Source organism: Osmia bicornis, unplaced genomic scaffold, assembly GCF_907164935.1.
Source record: "Osmia bicornis bicornis unplaced genomic scaffold, iOsmBic2.1, whole genome shotgun sequence".
Lineage (NCBI taxonomy): Eukaryota > Metazoa > Arthropoda > Insecta > Hymenoptera > Megachilidae > Osmia > Osmia bicornis.
This window is the reverse complement of record NW_025791419.1, coordinates 5,751-28,206: the sequence shown is the minus strand read 5'-3', so window position 1 is coordinate 28,206 and position 22,456 is coordinate 5,751. Positions and strand designations below refer to the sequence as shown.

Below are 22,456 nucleotides of genomic sequence, written 5' to 3'. Positions count from 1 at the left end.
GCAGGCAGGGTCCTATTCCGCAGCCGCCGCCCATCTTCCTTCCTCGATGCAGTGGGGATGGTCGCAGCCGTAGCTCCCCCCTTATCATGCTCCGCCCTCTTAGGCGGGGGCTGGACGGGTGCAATAGCGGCTTTGAACTCCGCCCGTAGCCACGACAGGCCCTTTTCGAGGAGAGCCGCAAATCCCCTCATCAGGTCGGGCTCGAGGCCACCAAGCTTCCCCTCCTCTTTTCCAGGTGCAGCAGCTGGGATTGGGACTTGCACCACGGGACATTCAGGCGGGCAAGACATTCAGTCGAAAGCTTCGACTGCGTCCTTCCTCCTTTTCCTGCCCGCCTCTTCGCCAGACAACGGCGAGCCGGGCCTCACCGACCTTTTGCATGGGCCGGACCCTTCAGGCGCCGGCACCTCTGTGGCAGCGACCCTGCACGTAATGTCTGCCAGGCTATTTTGCAGAATGTCGATTTGGGCCTCCTGGGCAGCCACTTGTTCCTCCCGCAGCTTCAGCTGTTCGCGAAGCTCCTTCACCTCTTAATCGGCCCTGGCAGGTGCAGCCCTGATTCCCGCTTCCGTGTGGATGGCCTTAAGGTAGCGGGAGGCCATCCTCAGCTTGCGAACAAATGTCCCTTTCAGCCCCTTGGAGATGCCCGCGACCTGGTCGATGTCGCGACAGAACTCCAAGGACTGCGCAATAAGGTCGCGCGTGGGGACTTGACTTCCTCCGCCAGGTCCTCAGGGTCCGGGAGGTACCTGCTACCCCGACTCGGTTCTATAGGGTCCTCGTTAGGATCGAGCACCCTCCTCTCCTCCTGCAGGTCAAGTTCTCGGCGCTGGACATCCAGGACTCTCTGCTTAGCCGCCGCGAGCCACACATACTGGCCCGTGGTCCGCGGGCGACCCCTCTTGCTCGTCCGCCGTGCCTCCAGAGATACTGCCGAGGAGAGTGACTCGTCTAAGTCCAAGTCCACCTCACTCTCTCTGGATGCGGGGGCATCAGATGCCGCCAGGGAAACTCCGGCCCCTCCTCGTACCGGCTTCGGGGGGGGGGGGGGGGCACTCCACATCCGCCCTAGTTAATCGGACGGATAGGCGGCGCGCATCCGTTACCCTGCTAGTGCTGGGCTGCGCCATATCCTCCGCGCCCGTTTCCCGTCTCGCGTCCTGTTGAACAGCCGCAGTCGTCGTATCCATAGTGTACACCCGGGGGGTCGCCAGATACTGATGCACCCATCTGCCACCCCTGGCGCTGACTCCAGGGGCGCCCTCATCACCGCGTACCGCAGCTTGGGGCTAGAGATTTTTTATAGCGGTTGTCATCCTCGCAGGCCGGCCAATGAAGGCAAGCCCCCCGTTCCAGCTAAACGTGACCACTGGGTTACGGTGTAATTGCTTGGGCACTCCGAGTTCGCTACCCGCACCCGACCGCCATGCAGCCTGGCCCCTGGAGAACTGAACGACGCTGCAGCCACCTTTTCGCCTCTCCGATCCGGGCCTTACCGGCAAGGGAGGCCCTGCCGGAATCCGTAGATCCCACCGGCACCGCTCCGGGTCATCTGCGAGGCTACTTCGACAGCAGCAAACGCCCCCCTTTCCGTGTCTGTATTCTATCCCCCAGTCACAGGGGAGGTTTTGATGGGTTTTCCTTCCCTTGGTGTTTGGTCCGCGGGAGCTATTTTATTTCACTCCTACCCTCCATGCACTCCGAAAAGTGCATGGCGAGCATTCCCCTATCCGCCACCTGGGGACGCGCCACGTCGGGGTATCACCTCCCCGCCCAGCCAGTACACTTGGCCAGGTCCGTTGGTCCCCCTGAAACGTTTTTTTTTTTTATTTTGGTGCAGTTGGAAGAGAAAAGGCGTTTGCGCACGCGCGGGTAGGTTCCCCTTTTCGTCTATTCGGCTAGAGGGGACCCGGTCAGTGTGGGACTCATGGCCGCTCTGAAGGGGCAGCCTGGCGCCCGTGAGGTGAGGGCAAACCCAAAGAGGCAACGCCAGAAGGGGGCAACCTGGCAACCCAACCCTTAAGGGTTAAGTTTAGCCCAAGAGTAGGCCACAGCCCTGAAGGGGCGACCTAGACGGGCAGCCCAGAGTGGGCACTCCCGAGGCTGGACATACTACCCACTAAAACCTCTCCCCTAATTTTCACTCGTTAGAATTCATGAAGGAATACCAGCGTATAGCCACAACAACGTTTCGGCACTTCAACGCATTTGACGTTATTGCGGCCGCCCGCAAAAACGTCATGCGCTAGGCACATGGGGCATCTGCGGATCCACGCCATTGCACCTCCGATCCAGCGGTAGGACATTTTCAACCTGTACGGTAAGGCACAGGATTTTTCTTCGGCCACGACCAGGAAACGAGGTAAGCCCATTCCGGGTGGTCGCGCCATGTGTTCACCTGCCAGGGCAGGAGCTTGCTCTTCGACACGGCCAGGAACCGGGACATCGTATCTCCACGGCTGACCGTGTCCATCTTCGTCCACCATGGTTGGTTGATAATGATGATGTGGCTTATCCTAGATGTCATCACGCCCACCTGACCTTCCACGAGGACAGGCCATTTTTCTTCAGCAACGATCGGCACCGGGGGGACATCCTCCAGGATCGGAACTGGGGGGACATCTTCCCGGCGTGACCGCGCCACCTCTTCGCCTGCCTAGCACTATTGCCAGGACAGGGGTTCCTCTTCAGCCATGACCAGGAACCGGAGCTCCTGCTCAACGGGTGATCGCGCCATATGTTCACCTGTTTTAACAGGGCTTGCTCTTCAACACGGCCAGGAACTGGGACATCGTATCTCCACAGTTGGCCGTGTCCATCTTCGTCCACCATGGTTGGTTGATAATGATGATGTGGCTTATCCTTGCAGTCATCACGCCCACCTGACCTTCTACGAGGACAGGCCATTTTTCTTCGGCCACGACCAGGAACCGGAGCTCCTGCTCAACGGGTGGTCTCGCCATGAGTTCACCTGTTTTAACGGGTCTTGCTCTTCAGCACAGCCAGGGCCCGGGGCGAGTCCTTTCCCCGGTTGACTGTGCCACATCTTGGTAGGCTGCAATCCTCGATGACCTGTCCCATACATACTTTACACACACACACACACGCTCATGACAAGTATAGCGCTTCGAGTAGCGCTTCGGGTATCGCTTCGAATGCCCCAAATAGGCAACGATAAATAATGAATAAATAATGAGTAAAGAATAAATGAATAAATGAATGAGTGAATGAATAAATAAATAATGAATAATGAATAGCAATTAATAAGCACATGAAGCCCATGAATAGAATAGAGGAGCCCATACATTCAATAACAGCTGTCATAATAAGCATACTAAACATACTAAACATACTGAAACTGGTTAAATCAAATCACAAATACAACGGGAAATAAATATATATATGCATCTAATGCATCTAATGCAATAGAGCAGTTAATGAATATTTAACAGTAAAAGAAACAGTAAGCAATATGAGAACGTGAGAAACTGTGAAGTAAACATAAGTAGTATTGCACGCAAGCAGGCAAGCGAGCATATGTGAACTGGACCTAAGCAAATGACCAACAAAACCTCCAAAACCTAAAACGTCAAACATACATACATACAGCCGAGCAGCCAAATAGCAGAAGAGGAATATTTAACATTCAACACTAGCACACAATATAAGCACATAAAATTAAACTCAAGATAAACCATAAATTTGAGATGAAATAAACCAAGGATGTGAACCGTAAAGTAAAATAAAGTCGCCAGACGGGATAGCAAATAGCAAGCCAGCCATGAGAGAAGAGAAGCAAACATAACATAACATAGAATGCTACTAATTATTTTCAGAGGTAAAGGTAAATAAGGTACAGTATAAAATATAGAATATAGGGTATAACCAGAAAGTAAGCTGGGAAGAAAATAAATAGGTGAGCGTAATGTAATACTAATAATTAAAACCATTCATTGAAACTATTAAGTTACTTAAATTTACTTGCAGGAACATCTACGCGACCACAACCTCAACGTGGTTGGCAAGCGAACATGATGGAGTACAATCAATGATCAAATGAAGGCAATAAAAAACAATTAGAAATTATTGCGAGCAAACCATCAATAAAGATAAGTAGCAACATATGCCTCATAATGAGAATAATAGGAAGAGACAGAACTGTTAACATCAGAAATTAACCATAGTATTAAATGTAAAATGTAACATAATCCTAGTCTATTTGCAGGAAGCCCTAACGCCAGCCAATGGAAGTGGAGGTAGAGTGTAATTAACGGATAACAGCAGAAGAGAATACCCATCTGATATAATATGGGGAGCACATGAGACCTAAATCGGCATAAACCATAAGGCAGATCAAATAATTCAAATAGTTATAAATTGAGTAGATTAGATTGTTACTGGATTATAATACCGCTCCGATAAGTATGGTATTAATATTAATACTGATACAGGTAAGTCGATGCAATACAGCGCGTGGTGAAAACTAATCAATAATAAACAATCAATAATAAACCCCACAAACAACCATATTACTACTAAATCATAATATAAAGGTACAAGAAAACTAAACTACACTACAATAGATCAAAATTTCTATGAACATATACATATATATAATATGTAACGAAAACACTCCAAATATAGTCAATTTAATAAGTATACCGATGTAGATAATTAATTAACCCCTTCCCGTGCCATTTAGCTCGACGAAACTCGGGCCCAAGCGGTAGTCGCCAAAGCGCGCTAAACAGACAAGACGCTCGAGAACAATCGCAATACGTGCCGAAATGTAAAGAGCTTTGATATCTGATATACATATAGGCATTTTTACGCGTTACCACTGCTGAACTCACAAGTCTGTTCGCGAGTCTGACTCGTGATATTCATGTTTCGCCCGACTATCTGTTCACGAGTCAGACTCGTGATATTCATGTTTGGGCCAAAATCTTCATCACGAGTCAGACTCGTTAAAGTACGGGAAGGGGTTAAACTCCACATACCATAGTCAGTTTAAATGATGCAGTTCCATTAAACCCCCTTTAATACCAATTAATAGAATAGGCATATAGGTGCTAAACCAAGCCAGACACTCCTATAAGAAAGTCATATGAGATCCACGGTCAAGAAATTCAAAGAATTTAAGGAACCCTAACGCATATATGTATGTATAGAAAACCGTAAAGACATTGTATCATGCAGGACGGACTACCGCAGCGTATGCCTCCCTGAGCACCAGCCGTATTAACCAATACTGAACCATCACTTTCCAAAGCAGAATCAAAATCAGAATCAGAATTGTAATTAAGAAAGGGTAATTAATGTACAAAAGATTGCATAAAGTACTGTAAGTATTCAAAATACACAGGTTCACAACTGTCACAGCTGCACTAGAATTGAATTAAACATAGTATGCAAAACATTATCCTGAGTGGGGGTACGAAGAGCTACAAAAGAGCAGTGAATAATATTATAGGAACATGGAACGTAAAACGTAACACTCAATTGAAGAAGAAGTCACTGAAACATGTCAAGTGACGAAGAATAAAAATAAGAAAAGAATAAGGATAGTGAATAGTGAACGGCGAACAATTAACCAATAAACCAATAAACCAATGTCGTTACACGTCATTCATATCTAAATTGCTAAAGGATATATGATACATCTTATAGTCTACAATTAATTGACAATGCCTGGGAGCCCAAACAACCCCTGAAAGCTTTGAAACAATGCATGATACTACAAGAGGAACTAAGGAGCTAAGAACTAAGAAACAAGAAACCAGAATCAGAATCAAACCCACCCTTAAAATATGCAAAGGGATTATAAACGCAATATACGCATATGATATAAACTCATTAATCTATCCAATCCAGATAGACTCTTCTAAATTCCATAATACAAGACCCATTAAACTAAGTCAAATAAATATAACCGCAAATATAATCGCATGTATAATCATCACAGATATAACCACAGCTATAATCACAGCAGGTAAAATAAAGCAGACACATATTAATAATCTGTATCAAGTAATTTAATTCAATGCAATTCGATATGCCATATGCCATTGTTAATTACTCTGTACATTTACTTACTCAATTATAATAATATAATGGAATAGAAAGTTAGGAAGTTATATAATAATAATGCAATACAATACAATTTAATACAGAATACTGGTTAAGTATAGCCTAACTTAGCTAACTAATATAGCTGAATAACTGGACACAATCCAAGGTCTAAAATAATAATATTATAATATAACATATAATATATTCAATGCCTAAAATGGTCACAGATTGAACGCAGGCTGAACGCAATTGAGCGTAGATTGAACATTAATAACATAAATAAAATAATACAATATGATCATGGTATAATACAATACATTAACAATACTATAATACAATATTATAACATAATACAATATAACATAATATAACAAAACATAATACAGCATATAATATATAATATATAATAGTAAGTAATATAAATGCACCGAATGCATAAAATGCACAAAACGGAGCTAATGATACCACATTAACAAATACACTGCAATTACACTACAATACAATACCTGCGAGCGTAGCACATTAGTACGCGCACTGTCACAGCAATCACATCCGCACGAATAAATACAAAATTTAAATTAGAAAATTCAAAATTCAATAATTTCAATAGATTCAATTCAATTAATTAATTAATTCAGTTCAAATGACACTTATCACTTAACACTTCGTATCACATCACATCATAGATGACCGATGACCATGTCAACGTCAACTAAGATAGGAAACCGGGCGAAGTAAAATAAAGAGCGCGACCATAAACCATAAAGAACATAGATACCTAGTGTTCTAATTCCCTCGTCCATACCATAATGATTATCGACCATCAAATTAACCACCAAATCATCAAATTAATCAACTAATTATACAGAATATATAAACGTTCAAAAGCGAAAAGCGGAAATAAAATCGAAAATGCTTCAACAAATTTCAATAAAGCACCGCGATGAAAACCAGAAGTAAGGTACCTACGAAAGATAACGATAGCAAAACGCATCGTAATAAGTAAAGCATGCAATACTGCCCGAAGATAAGCCGTAAAGCTATCCCTATTCGGTAACCAACCGCAGCACCAGAGATATTACCAACCGCAAATATTCCATCCACCACATAATACTCGGCCGCTCGCTCCGTAACGGTTCCGTAACGGTTATCCACAGACCAATTATCTGCCGCGTAGCAATTACCTACCGCGCGCCAGTTACCCGGTACACACAGTTATCGACTGCAAAACCATCCATCGTGCAGCCGCGCAATCCTAGGAATCCATACTTACCATCAAACTTATCATCAAAGGTAAGTCTGATATACAGTACTTTCACCAAGGTATAAAGCACACGAACATCAAATCAAGCTTCCAGACAGATCAAGATGGAGGATAAATCAGTTAGTAAAATCAATACTACGGTTATTTATTATATATAAATATGAATCATATGTTTGTAATAGGGTGGAATGAAATAAATATAAATTACATATAAATTACAAATTACAAACAATAAGGAAGAATAAAATGAAATCAAATGAATCAACCCGAATAAGATCCACAGATTGCGCAGATTGCAGGACACACTGTATTACTACATATCGCGCCACAGAAAACAGATTATACACAACAACCGAACAACCGAACAACAGAATCAACGGAATCAGGAATCGCAACAGAACGAAGGGCCGAATAAATAAATAGAATAAAGCATTTACTTAGACAAAATCAACCAGTAAAGTCAAACAACGTCAACAACGCATGCGGTCAGGAAAGTCCCGTGAGTCCAATAAAAACAACTCTCGGTCAAATAATATTAGTTAGTAAAATAAAATAATAAATCAATGAAACTAGAATAAATCATGGTAACCGGCAACTAGCAGAAATGAAATATGATGCAGAAATGAATCAATAAATCAAGAACAATCGAATCAGATCAATGTATAGCTTTAATCAATCAACATCAAAATGAAGGAATGAATGAATAATAAATGAATGAATGCACGTAAACTAAATGCAGGTAAAACAGCTAAGGATATTCACAAATTGGGAACTACAGAAAGTGTGTAACGCGCAACATACGTAACCAACATAACCGACATACATAGCCGACATAATGTAATGTAATGTAATGAAATGTAATATAATGTAAAATAATAAATACAGCAAATGAGTTATATTCCAACTAAATATAACCGTAGGCCTTATTGACTCAATCCCCCCTACTTTATAAATTATAGATTATACGGTTATAAGTCATAGCGTTCGAAAATGCGTTGATTTCAACCGTCGCCACACGAACCGCGGCAGCACTCTTCAGCGCGACCGGCAGCCACCTTGGATGCCGGTCAGGCTGACCAATCACCGAGCTTGACATCACCGAGAAGAAGCCAATGGCTCTTGCTACGAAGAAGCCGGTGGTTCGGCCAATACGGTGTTGTATCGTTACGGTAAACACGTGCAGTACTGATTCCAAAAACTTCTAGTGCAATTATCTACGCGCGCAAATCCGGCCGTAAATAAACAGGCTTGTATGCACTCTCGTACAGGGACTTTCCAACAACCAGGTAACTGGGCAGCATGCATCGATTCAGAGAAAAGAAGAGAGATCCATATTGGGGTCTTGCAAGACAACACAATCGGCCAGCGTCGTCGCTCCAAATGACAATAAACAGCCGTTCAAAACGAACGTCTTAACGATTAGGTAAGGAAGAAGAAACACTGTGGCCCCTTTCTTTGAGGTAACTCTGCACTATTCTAAGCTGTATACACTATTCCGAGCTGTGAATGCCACTTCCAGCGCAGCTGTGCAGAAGAAGAACAAGAACAAGAAGAAATATCTCGGAGTATGTGCGTGACGCCCCTTTCCTTGAGGTAAATCTGCAAATATCTCGGAACCGGTGCGAGCTATGGCAAAATGTTAACAAACCTTTTTTGCAGGAAATTAAATTTCATACTATTTATGTCCTATCACATTTTTTGATCAGATGCGTAGTTTTCGAGATATAGCGAGATATTTAAAAGTTCCGAAGTCGTACCAACATTATAAGCAAGAAGAAACACTGTCGCCCCATTCTTTGACGTAACACTGCACTATTCTAAGCTGTATTCACTATTCCCAGCTGTAAGTGCCACTTCCAGCGCAGCTGTGCAGAAGAAGAACAAGAAGATTTTTATGTAACATTTTGCCATAGTTCGCACCGGTTCGTAGATATTTACAGATTTACCTCAAGGAAAGGGGCGTCACGCACATATTCCGAGATATTTCTTCCTCTTCTTGTTCTTCTTCTGCACAGCTGCGCTGGAAGTGGCATTTACAGCTCGGAATAGTGAATACAGCTTAGAATAGTGCAGAGTTACCTCAAAGAAAGGGGCCACAGTGTTTCTTATGCCTTAAAATAGTGCTACGGCTTCGAAACTTTTAAATATCTCGATATATCGCGAAAACTACGCATCTGATCAAAAAATGTCAAAGCAAATAAAAAGTAGGAAATTTAATTTCCAACAAAGGAGGTCTCTTAACATTTTGCAGTAGCTCGCACCGTTTCCGAGATATTTGTCTTTATAATGTTGGTGCGGCTTCGGAACTTTTAAATATCTCGATACATCTCGAAAACTACGCATCTGATCAAAAAATGTCGTACAACATAAATAGTAGGAAATTTAATTTCCTACAAAAAAGGTCTCCTACGATTTTCCCATAGCTCGCACCGTTTCCGAGATATTTGCAGATTTACCTCAAGGAAAGGGGCGTCACGCACATATTCCGAGATATTTCTTCTTCTTCTTGTTCTTCTTCTGCACAGCTGCGCTGGAAGTGGCATTTACAGCTCGGAATAGTGAATACAGCTTAGAATAGTGCAGAGTTTCCTCAAAGAAAGGGGCCATAGTGTTGGCGACGACAGCCGCAGAACGGCGCCGCGCACCGCGGCCCCCCGCCGCGGCGGCATCCCCACTCCCGTGCGATTAGACTATAAGTAGGACCGATCGATGCGATGAACGATGAGTTGTCTCGGGGCTTCGGCCCCGAGGGGACCTCCTAGGAGGTCCGGACCGGAGCACCAGAGCTGTCGACGCCATGGGTTTCCTGGCGAAGAGATCTCTGGCCAACGGACCGTAGCATTGCACTACTCTAAGACCTGGCAGCTCCTGTAGCTCCCGTGGTTGACCCGGGGTGACCAAGCTAGTGCGCGTTCATAATCTCTGCTGGTGCTTCCGCGGGGATTCCGAACGCTAGCCTACACGGCACCGTACTCTGCCTTTGGCAGCCGATTCCGTCCAGCTTCGCGGCGCTACCCAGGCTGGTCACGATTGGGCGCCGTCTCGTTCGCTGCTCAGTTCTACCTCAGCGTACGAGAAGACGAGCCGCGTGAGGCAAACAGGCAACAACTCCACCGCAGCACGAAACACCGCAGCGCGATTGAATAAAATACCGTCGGCCCAATCGGGTCTTTCCTCTTCCTGACTTCCTCGGCACTCGATAGTGCCTCGGCGCCTTCGCTAGATTGTTCGCGTTCGCGCTCCGCTTGCGCCCTCGCTCCGCGCACACCAGCGTGCGTCTGTACTCATTTAGCTTGTAAGGCGGTAGTTTGTAAGAGCGTTAGGCATAAGTTCCGCGCAATTTCTGTGACGGACCGGGTTCCGACCGTAGTACGTATGACCTGTACTCTAGTCTTAAGTAATATAGCTCCACGCGTCTAATCACCAGACGATATTTTGATTGTAGTATCCGAGGCCGGAGACCACCGCCCGGCTTCCAGCGCGGCGAGGCTAGGACCGCCGCCCTGTATCCACGTAGTCCACCAGTAGCTTCAGTATTCTTTGAATAAATTTATATTTTTCTAACATATCACCGCCTCATTATTTACCGACCTGTTCCCTTGTGAACCCTGGCACGGGGAAACCGACCGCGGTGCGCAACGCCGTGCGCACCGTACCGTACGACCCCGTTACATGGCGCCCGACCAGTTCGGAATCAGGACGGTGTAGCCACTAGAATTAAGACTTAGTATATAAGGAACGAGCAAACGGATATCAGAACAGAAGCTACCGAGCAATCGAAGCGAACACACAGCGAAGCAACGAGAATCCAGAACGAGAATCCAGAACGAGAACACCAGCCGAAAACGAATCCAGCTAGAAGACCGAGCTGAAAAAGACCAGACCAGAGGGATATACCACGGACGGCCTACCTTCCCGAATTTGCCGACTAATTCGACAAGGCAACTGCAAACAGTCAATCCAGCCAGATCCAGTGGCTGTTAACAGTTGGCCGAATCGATTCCGAGGAAGCAAACCGAGATGGCAGGTGTCGCCTGGGTGTATCGCCTAAAGAAGGACCAGGTAGTCAGCGAGCTACGCAGACTACAGCAGCCAACCCTGGGAACATGGGTCCAGCTCCGGACGCGTCTGGCAGACTACGTCCGAGAACACCAGGAAGAGTTTCCAGACAAACCGAACGATGAGCCGGGATATAAGGAAGAACTCGACCGTACCCGAGACTATGAAGAATTCCACGCGGAGATGGCCCGTGAGTGGCTCCGAACACACACCTCGGAAGCCGTCAAACCGCGGCCACATCAACACCGAACCGCGGGGAAAACACGAACGCCGAGATGACGGCGTCTCCAGCAGGGCCATCCGCTCCAACAGAACCAGCCGCCAGACACCACGAAGACCGGTCAAAAACGATGGAGATAATGAGAAAATGGAACTGCCAGTTTGACGGACGAGACCCGTACCCGTTCCTGGAGCAGTTGGAAGAACTACAAGCTGCGTACGGCCTTACCGACCACCAGATGCGTACCGGCTTCACCCAATTGTTACGAGGGCAAGCCCAAATATGGTACAGGAATACAGCGAACAAAGTTTGTTCGTGGCCGGAACTCCAGGAATAGCTACGAAAATTCTCCGTACCAGCCGGAGAAAAGAGGCGATTGGACCAGCAAATCGCCGCCCGCAAACAAGGTCCAGATGAACCGATAAGGACCTACATTAACGAAATAACGACGTTAATGCGCCGCAGAGGAGAGTACACCGAGGAGGAACTCCTCGATGCCATCGTCTTTAATCTAAAGCCAGAATTGCAGCTCTACATCAACCGATTTGAGCTCAAGGATATCAGTTACCTGATAACCCGAGCAAAAAATGTGGCCGAGCTCATCGCCACACAATGAGCCAGCACACCAAAGGCCGAAGAGAGACGCGCTCCAAGATCAAGCGAACCAGCCGCGGGACCTTCCAACCAACCCCGCGGCAGCAAAATTGCGGCCAATTATAGTCGAGAAACGCACTGCTGGCGTTGTGGGCAATCAGGGCACGCCCGATTCAAGTGCCCGAACTCGGCTGTCCGATTCTGCTCCTACTGCGGCAAAGTAGGCGAAATGACGCGAACCTGCCTATGTCCGAGGCAGGGAAACGCCAGAGGGGCCGGAAAACCCCGGCCCCAGTAAACCGGCTGACCAGCCCAGAAGAACCCGACCCGCGTGATAACATCACACGCCGAAAGAAGAAAAAGAAGAAGAAACCGGAAGGAAAGAAGAGCCAGCCAGAAGAGGACCAGAACACCATCCACTGCAAGATCACCGAGGATCAACGGCCAACGGCCGTTGCAAACGACTGGATAATTATCACCGTCCGAGTAGGCAAAAGTAACGTAGAAGCTTTACTCGACACAGGGGCCGCCGTGTCGTACATTAGCGACGAAACGGCCGAGGCTTGCAAACAGGCCGGATGGGAGAAAGAAGACCACCAGTTATCCTCCTCCTTAGCCAATGGTCAGGAGATGAAAATCTATGCCAGCTATAGGGGGCAGGTACTTTACAATGGCATGCATAGAAAACATGAATTTTACGTTATGCCAAATTTAGCCTATGCTATGCTAATCGGCACGGACCTATTACGCAGGATGGGCCTGCAAGTATGGCTAGGAGAACAACGCGTGGACAGGACAGACCACCAGAACCAGCCGACAAGTCTGTGTCTTCGACCTGTCCAGTGCACGGTAAAAGCGCCAATTGACCTAGCACAGCTCACTCCAGCCGACCAGGAGCAGCTAGACCAATTCCTGGGGCGCGAAAAAAGAGCGTTCGAGGGGATACGATGGCTCACCCCGTTAATCGAGCACGAGATCCGGCTCGAGGAAACAACACCGATAAAGCAGCGGTACCGACCACGCAACCCGGCCATGCAGAAACTGATCGACGAGGAAATCGGCAGGATGACAAGCTTCGTTATCGGTCAGATAAGAGTTGTGGTTGCAGTCTTCACAGCTGCAACCCTGGTGAGACCATCCTTTCCGGGGTGAACGTCGATCACTCTTGCGAGTGGCCATTTGCTAGGTGGAAGATGCTCGTTCATGAGCAGCACCAACGAGCCTGTCTTGATATCGTTCGATGGATGGTGCCACTTCGAGATTGACTGAAGTCTCTGTAGGTAGTGTCGAGACCATTGAGACCAGAAATGCTGAACCCTTTGCTGAATCAGCTGCCATTTTGACAGCCGACCTGGTGAAACTTCGAGCAGTGATGGTTCTGGTATCGTGTTGAGTGCTGAGCCGATGAGAAAATGTCCTGGGGTGAGCGCAGAGATGTCGTCGGGATCGTCACTGAGCGGCTCCAATGGTCTTGAGTTGAGCACCGCTTCGATCTGTGTGAGGAGAGTGGAAAACTCTTCAAATGTTAGTAAGAGCTCACCAATTGTTCTCCTGAGATGGTACTTGATCGATTTCACCACAGCTTCCCATTTTCCTCCCATGTGAGGAGCAGCTGGTGGGTTGAACATTCATTGAGTGCTGTCAGCTGACAGCTGCGATCTGTCGGTGCTCCTGTGAACTTGACGTGAACAGGCGTTTGAGCTCTGCCTGTGCTCCAATAAAATTTGTACCACAGTCAGAGTACAATTTGTGAGCGATCCCTCGTCTCGATGAAAATCTTCTGTAGGCTGCCAGAAATCCTTCTGTTGAGTAATCACTGACAACCTCCAGGTGAACTGCCGATGAGGAGAAATATACGAACACGCAGATCCATCCTTTGATCGTTTTCGAGCCTCTTCCCTTTGAATTTTTCATTGTGATCGGTCCTGCATAATCGACCCCGGTGTGAGCGAATGGTCGTGATGGTGTGACTCGAGAGAGAGGTAGTAGACCCATCATCTGACGAGCACGAATCCCCCTCTGACGAGCACACACGACGCATCTCAAGATGTGAGATTTGACAGGAGCTCTGCCATCGATGATCCAGTACCGTTGTCAAATATATGCGAGCGTGAGCTGCGTTCCTCCGTGAAATGTTCGCTTGTGAGCATCTTCAATGATGATCTTCGACAGGTGAGCGTCCCGTGGGAGGATCGCTGGATGTTTTTCATCCCTGCTGAGCGCTGTGTTTGTGAGTCTTCCTCCTACCCGTATTGTTCCCTGTGAATCGATGAAGGCGGTGAGGCGACTGAAGGGGTGAGTTGCAGGCAGGGTTGAGCCTGAGTTGAGGGTCTTGATTTCGCTGGTGAAATACAAGTGTTGAGTCGCGTGAATCCAGAAGAGCTGCGCCTTCTCCATGTCGCAGGATGGTATGATGATCACAGGAGGAGTTTCGAGCTTTCTCTTAAGCCGTGAGCCAAACCTGAAACAAAGTGCAGTCAGTCTATACAGCTTAATAAAAGATGAATATTTATAAATGAGATCCCAATGATAACTTAGCTTTTGAGCTGAGGCAAAGAGTGAGACATTGGGTCTCACTTCGAGCTCGCTGGTTAAAGTTGAGAATTCCTTTTGCTCCGGCCAATGATCTTGATTTCGAGCCATCCATGGAGGACCTTTCCACCAAAGCTCGAATCGTTGGAGTTGATCTGTCGAAATGCCTCGTGAAGCACAGTCGGCTGGATTCGACGTACCTGGAACATGCCCCCAATGCGCATTTGGAATGAGTTCTTGGATCTGAATGACTCTGTTCCGAACATAATCCTTCCAACGTGATGCTTGCGATTTGATCCATATGAGCGAAACTTGAGAATCCGTCCACAGGTGCGTTGCATTGATCTTTACCTTGAGCGTTGATTGAACATATTTTGTGAGTTTTGCCAACAGAAGTGCTGCAGACAACTCCAATCTTGGTATTGTGAGCCTCTTCAGTGGTGCAACCTTTGTCTTAGAACAGACAAGTGACGTCGTTGAGTTGTTGGACGGAGAGCTAACAGTGATATAAATCACTGCTGCCATGGCAAGTTGAGAAGCATCAGAGAATCCATGAATTTCTACAGATGAATTGTTCCATGTGTTGAACCATCTTGGGATCGATAGCTTGGCCAAGCTGTTGAGATCTTCTCTGATGGTGAACCATCGTGAAACAATTTGAGACAGTAATGGGTCGTCCCAATTGATCTTGTGTAGCCAGAGCTCTTGTAATAGCATTTTTGCTCGTACTATTACCGGTGAGACGAAACCTAATGGATCAAATATCCGAGCCACTTCGGACAATACGAGGCGTTTTGAGCACCTACTTGGTTGATTAGTCGAGGTTGATGAAAAGCAGAATACGTCAGTCTGAGGCATCCATTGAATTCCGAGTGATTTTGTAGCACAGTCGTCAAATGATATGGGAGCTGACGATTGTGTGGATGACGAAACAGCCCTCAGTAATTCGGGGTGAGTCGCATGCCATTTTGCGAGTGGGAATCCGCCCGGGTTGCACAATGCAATCAGCTGTTGAGCGACCTCCACAAGTTCCGAGATTGAGTCTGCTCCTCCAAAGATATCGTCCACATATCTGCCATGCGTGAGCGAAGGCGTTGCCAGAGGGAATCGATGACCCTCATCGTGAACAAGTTGCATGAGTGCTCGTGTCGCCAGGAAGGGAACCGCCTTTGTGCCATACGTGACAGTTGTGAGCTGGTAAGGGATGACATTGCGGTCTTCATCGATCCAAAGAATTCGCTGGAGATCCCAATCATCCTTGTGAACTGCTACCTGGCGATACATTTTTGTGATATCTGTGGCAAAAATGTGGTGATAATGGCGAAGCCAAAATAGAACATCTGTAACATTCAAGAGCAAATTGGCACCAGTATGCATTAAATCGTTGACTGATTTGCCTGATGTCGTAGCTTTTGATCCGTTGAATACAACCCTGAGCTTCGTTGTTGAACTGTCGAGACGTAGAACTCCATGGTGAGGCAAATAATATCGTTGAAGATGAGCAGAGGTCTGAGGTGTTGAACCGTCAGAAGAGACCCTCAACCCTCCTGATGCCGAAGCATCATGTGCCAAGGTCATCTCCCCATCAGGCCCAACGTTCTCAGCCTCTCGTGATGAAATTCGTTGATGATCTGGAGCCTTTACCATGTGTCCTAATTCTTCGTATTCTTTCATGAACTCGACGTAGAGCTGGTTATATGTTGAATCCTTGGAGAGTCGTCGCGAAGTGCTTTGTAGACATCTTTGAGCAATCTTGTGTGAATTGCCTAAGAGCGATGCTGGTGCCTTGAGTGGAATGCGAACGATGTACCTTCCTGTGTGATCACGAGAGTCGCACAGAAATGTGATTCGCATTCTTCTTCCTCCGGAGTGAGCGTGCTTGGAATGTCCATCGGTGACTCCTCTTGAACCCAGAATTTGGTGAGCAGCTCTTGCAGGTTGCTCTGGTCGTCTTGAACAACTGCAAAGTGTGAATAATTAGTATTTGAGTGTGATTCGTTAACTGGGCCAATGACGAGCCATCCAAAATTGGAAAGTTGAGCAATTGGTGTTGTTGGTGAGCCTGTGATGATGTTTGGCTTGATGATCCTTCCGTAGAAATCTGCTCCAATGATTACATCGACTGGTCGTGGAGTCAAGAAAGCATTGTCCGCCAACCTCAATTTTCTTATGTGAGGCCAGTCCGGAGTTCTCATTGAGAACGATGGCAGGATTGTCGATACGGCTGCGAGCACGTGAGCCTGCATCGAGATGGCTTGTTCTGAGTGTGTTGACTGCAGAGTGATATCCACCACACCGCGAGTTTCAGTTGAATTTTATTCCACCAACACCAATTATTGTGATGGATAATCGGTGTCTCCGAAGGTTGAGCTGGTTGGTTAATTCTTCGGAGATGAAAGAGAGTTCTGATCCGGAGTCGATGAGCAGACGAACGTTGTGGAGTGTTGAGTCGGTCTTGAGGAGAGCCTGAGCCGTTGCGAGGAGCGTTAGATGAGCGGGTTTGTTGACGACTGTACCTGCATCTTATTCAGTGGTTTGAGCCGACGATGAGGTTGTCTTCGATGAACTGGCCGTGGACTGGTGAGTCGAGCGTCTCTGCTGTGCGGACACAGGTGGAGGCGGCACTGGCGGGGCGCCATGCAGCATGGTGTGGTGACGAGCTGAGCATTCCTTGCATTTTTGAGTCGACCTGCACGCCCTCACGCTGTGTCGGCCCAGGCAGTTGAAGCAGAGTCTGTTGAGGTTGACACAGATGGCTCGATCCTTCAGGGCCATCCTTCGAAAGTGCTCGCACGAGACAATGTAGTGTCGCTCGCCACAACAGTCACACTGTTCGAACGGCGATGGTCGTTCGTTGGGGTACGTAATTTCTTGTTGAGCAGTCGCAGCTGTTACTGCTCGGGCCCCTTGAGCGGTTGATCTTGATGATCCTGACAGCGGCTGAGTCATCGTTCTTGAGGTGGACGGTTGAGCGGCAGGTTTAGGTTGAACTGGCTTGGCTGGAGCTGGCTTTGTAGGATCCGCTGTCGAACTCTCCAGAGTTCACACCCGTGAGGTCACGAACTCCACGAGCCGAAATTTTGCAGAGCGAAATTCGTACACGTACACACGTTATAAAGATGCAGAAACACCGTGGCCCCTTTCTTTGAGGTAACTCTGCACTATTCTAAGCTGTATTCATTATTCCGAGCAGTAAATGCCACGTCTAGCCCAGCTGTGCAGAAGAAGAACAAGAAGAAGAAGAAATATCTCGGAATATGTGCGTGACGCCTCTTTCCTTGAGGTAAATCTGCAAATATCTCGGACACGGTGTGAGATATGGCAAAATGTTGAGAGACCTTTTTTGTAGGAAATTAAATTTGCTGCTATCTATGTTGTATGACATTTCTTGATCAGATGCGCAGTTTTCGCGATATATCGAGATATGTAAAAGTTGCGAAGCCGCACCAACATTATAAAAGCAGATATCTCTGAAACGGAGCGAGCTATGGCAAAATGTTAACAGACCTCTTTGTAGAAAATTAAATTTCCTACTGTCTATGTTGTATGACATTTCTTGATCAGATGCGCAGTTTTCGAGATGTATCGATATATTCAAAAGTTCCGAAGCCGTACTAACATTATAAGCAAGAAGAAACACTGTCGCCCGTTTCTTTGAGGTAACTCTGCACTATTCTAAGTTGTATTCACTATTCCGAGCTGTAAATGCCACATCCAGCGCAGCTGTGCAGAAGAAGAAGAAGAAGAAATATCTCGGAATATGTGCGTGACGCCCCTTTCCTTGAGGTATATCTGCAAATATCTCGGAAACGGTGCGAGCTATGGGAAAATCGTAGGAGACATTTTTTGTAGGAAATTAAATTTCCTACTATTTATGTTGTACGACATTTTTTGATCAGACCCGTAGTTTTGGAGCTGTGGCTCCAAAAAACACGGAATTTCCCCCACCGCAGGAGTAACAACTCCCCCAGCCGGCACCAGGGGTCGCACCCGGTGCCGGCTCCATCGCGGGGAAACTGCGCGCAATGGCGGCCGGGCCCCCCAGCCCGTACCGCTTGCAGTTCACGCGCCTCGATCTCCTCACAGGCTACGGGGAGTAGCAACCCCCCGCCCGCCCGCGAGGAAGGTCGGGCGCTGTCCTTCGTTCCGCCGGCTTCCGGTGCCAGCTACACCCCGGGTCTGCGTGCAATGGCGCCCAGACAGGGCGCCTACGGCCCGCCGAGTCGTCCCCGTGTGGGCTGCGGTGAACCGTGGCCGGACACCCTCCTGGGGGACTCCCTCGGCTCCGCTGCACCCCCCCGGGGGCCAGCGCCACTCCCAGCGTGGGAGGGAGCCGCCACTCTCCGCCCGGAGTCACCCGGCCCCCCAGAGGCGGACGGAGAGGGGCCCTCGATTGAGAACGGGGACCCCACCCGCCCGCCCCCGGGTCCGACCGGGGTCCGGGCTCATTTCGTCCGGGGCGGGAGGGTACACCGCGACCCCTCCCACCGCCACAAGAAACACCCCCCGTAAAATCTCCCCAGGTCCCGCAACCGTCAGGCCGGGGGGTAAATAGCGAAAGCGGCCATCGCCCCCCTCCCCGCACCCCTTATGGCGGCGGATCCCTGCGACGTCGTCGCGTCCTACGTCCGCGACCTCTCCGAGCAGGATCGTCCCTTTCACGATCCCGCTCGGACCTCTCCTTGAGGGCCATGACCTCCTCGCAGAAGGTGGTCATGGCCCTCCATTCTGTCTCGCCGGCAAGCATCTGTCTCACAACGCCTGCCGGCGAGAGAACCTCCCCTGTTTCTGCCTTCAGGGCGTGGCGGGCCACCGCAAACACCAGGCACTCCGCCAGCGTGTGCTGTGCGGCGTCCCTGCGTCGCCCCGCAGAGCCAACAGTGGGGCGTCCATTCCCTGTTCCTCAGGCACAGGAACTCCCCGAACACTCCGTGTCCGGAGAGCACCTGCGTGACCCGCAACCACAGGGCGCCGTGGCCGCGGTCACGCCATTCCGATATCATCGGCAGGACCGCGCCGACGGCGCGGCTTCCGGCGGCAGTCCCCTCTGTTAGGGATCTCTGCCACCTTTCCGCCGCGACCAGTCGGGCCTGGCGCCGGTGTTCCTCGACCGTCGGACCCGGCGGGTCCTCCTCGGCCTGGCGGCGGGCTCGCGAATACCAGTAGCCCCGCACGATCCTGTTGGCCAGCCGGCGCTCCACCCGCCGCAGCAGAGTGCAGCTGTGCCTACTGACCGCCAGATCGCCGGCCCATATCGGAGCCACGTATAGGGCTATGGACCGGACGATTCCCACGTATAGGCGGCGAATCCTCACTCCCGGCCCCCCGAGGTTGGGCAACAGGCGGCCAAGATTGGTCGCCACCTGTTCCAATCGGGGAGCCAGGCGGTCGAAGTGAACATCGAACCGCCAGTGGCTGTCGAGATACAGACCGAGGTATCGAAGACCCCGGCCGATCACGATCCGGCACCCATCGACCTCGAGCCAGAGTTGGGCCGGAGGGGCTACCCCACGCCGAGGCTCAAAGAACCACATGGCCTCGGTCTTGTGAGGAGCCAGCGCCAGACCCAGCGCCCGGATCGCTCTTCGCACGATGGCGACCCCCACCTCGGCACGGCGGCAGGTCCTCAACCAGTCCCGCCCGGTGGCCAGCAGGTACTAGTCATCTGCGAATAACGTGGCCAACACCCCGGGCGGGAGGATCACCCGCAGTGCCGCGTTGTACCCCACGTTCCATAAGGGGGAGCCCAGTTTGGACCCCTGGGGCACTCCGCAGTCGACCTCCCTCCAGTGCAGCGTACCGTCCCGGCCCGTGTACAGTATCCACCTGCCATCCAGGAAGGCCCCGATGATCCTCGGCAGATACGGGGGGACGTTGTGGTGAACCAGCGCCCCCCGTATCGTCCCATGGGACAGGGTGTTGAACGCGTTGTAACGTCCAAGGAGACGCCCAGCGCCACCCCACCACTGGACGTAGCCAACTCGGCGAGGGTGCGCACCCGCTGGATAGCGTCGATGGTGCTGCGACCCTCGCGAAACCCGAACTGGATTTCGGCCAGATCGGGGCCAACGCTCGATAGGTGGTGGACGAGGCGGTTGGCGATGACACGCTCGAAGAGCTTTCCCACCTCGTCCAACAGCACAATGGGCCGGTACGCAGAGGGAGAATCTGCAGGCCGTCCGTCCTTTCGGAGGAGGACCAGCCGCCCCTCCTTCCAAATCGAGGGGAACACCCCCTGCTCGAAAGCGGCGCGGAAGAGGCGGCACAGCCTCGGACCTAGGATGCCGGACGCGATAAGCCAGGCGCGACCCGGGATTCCCTCCGGGCCCGGGGCGGTTTCCTTGGCCCCGAGCCTTCTGACGGCATCGTCCAGCTCCTCCTCTGTGACCCCCAGGTAGGCGGACCAGGCGACGGGCTCCGCCGGCCCTTGCTGGTGGCGCGGGTGCGACGTTCCCGCGGAACGGGGGAAGAGGGTGTCTAATACCCGCATCAGCAGCTGCGGGGCCAGGCTCTCCGAGACTGGGGGCGCCCGTGCGCGGAGCTTGCCCATGACCATCCGGTAAGGGCGCACCCACGGGTCCTCGTCCAGAGAGACCTGGAGCTCCTCCCACGCCCGGATTTCGCGTTCCTGATGGCCTGCCTCAGGGCTACCACGAAGACCTGGTATGTGCCCCTCATCAGATCCTCCCTCGCCGGGTCGCGGACTCGAGCCCTTCGGGAGCGCTGCCACTGGCGCCGGGCGTGCGGACACTCGGATCGGAGATCCGCAATGTCGCCCGACCACCAGTACACCGCCCTCCGTGGGAGCCGGCGCGGGGCCCGGGGCATGGCGGTGTCGCATATAGCGGTCATCGCCTCCCGGAACCACTTGGCCTCCCCCTCAACGTCCATGACCGGCCCGGCCGGAAGAGCTGGCCAGGCCACGGTAAGGGCTGCCGCCATCAGCATGTCCTTGTCCAGCCTCCTCAGCACCCAGCGACGCAGTGGTGGGCCACGCGCCGGCCGGGGGTCGGCGGGGATGGAGCAGCCGAAGGTGATGTATAGATGATCACTCAGCGTCTCCCTCGCCGCCATCCTCCAATTTTGCACCATGCGCCCGTCCACGGGGACGCCCAGTCCAGATCCACAATGGATTCCCCCTGAGCCGGAACCCAGGTGCTGGCGGAGCCCCTGTTCAGGAGCAGGAGCCCCGCGCCAGCCGCCCAGAGCAGTACCGCCCCTCCTCTCGCGTCGGTCCTCGGGGACCCCCAGTCTTCGGCCTTGGAGTTGAAATCCCCGAGGACCAACGTCGGCTGGGTGTGGGAGCTAACCACAACGCTCCCCACCCGGTCCAGGAACTCCTCGAACCGCTCCAGGGACCAGCTTGGCGGCGCGTATACGCCCACCACTGCTACGCCCCCCAGTCAACGGCCACGAAACCCCGCCCCCGTGCTAAGACATCGGCGGGCGGGGGGACGTTCCGAATCCCCAGGACAATGGCGACGGAGCCCGGCGCGCCGCCGAACCAGTTGGGTCGGTCCAGTACGCGGTACGGCTCCGGCACCACCGCAACCTCAATCTGCCACTCGGCCAGGGTTCGTAGCAAAAGGTCCTGGATTTTTGCCATCCTGTCGGCAAAGAACGAGCCGGAGGAGGCCGTAGGGCGGGAAGGCGCGCGAGTCCCAGCCGCCCCTTCCCCTGCCGTCCAGAGGTGGCAGAAGCCCCATCCCCGACGA

The 22,456-nt window shown here is 50.4% G+C and overlaps 2 protein-coding genes across 2 annotated transcripts; both read right to left on the bottom strand.

Annotated features, from left to right (window-relative positions):
- Positions 1-13,294: 13,294 nt before the first annotated feature.
- LOC123989152 lies at positions 13,295-13,837 on the bottom strand. The gene has a single exon (XM_046289828.1). The coding sequence runs from the start codon at positions 13,835-13,837 to the stop codon at positions 13,295-13,297; it is 543 nt and encodes a 180-aa protein (XP_046145784.1).
- A 466-nt stretch (positions 13,838-14,303) lies between these two features.
- On the bottom strand, positions 14,304-16,936 carry LOC123989151. Its single transcript, XM_046289827.1, has 2 exons — positions 16,552-16,936; positions 14,304-16,507 (listed from the first exon to the last, which is right to left on the bottom strand). The coding sequence occupies exons 1-2, from the start codon at positions 16,934-16,936 to the stop codon at positions 14,304-14,306; spliced, it is 2,589 nt and encodes an 862-aa protein (XP_046145783.1).
- Between the last annotated feature and the right edge of the window lie 5,520 nt (positions 16,937-22,456).

What these genes read in the sequence shown, in the direction of transcription:
- LOC123989152 (XM_046289828.1), bottom strand. Translation starts at nt 13,837, where the DNA reads ATGTTCAACCCACCAGCTGCTCCTCACATGGGAGGAAAATGGGAAGCT.
- LOC123989151 (XM_046289827.1), bottom strand. Translation starts at nt 16,936, where the DNA reads ATGAGAACTCCGGACTGGCCTCACATAAGAAAATTGAGGTTGGCGGAC. An exon ending in TCTCGTGATCACACAGGAAG is followed by an intron (nt 16,508 to 16,551) that starts GTACATCGTTCG and finishes CATCGCTCTTAG; the next exon opens with GCAATTCACACAAGATTGCT.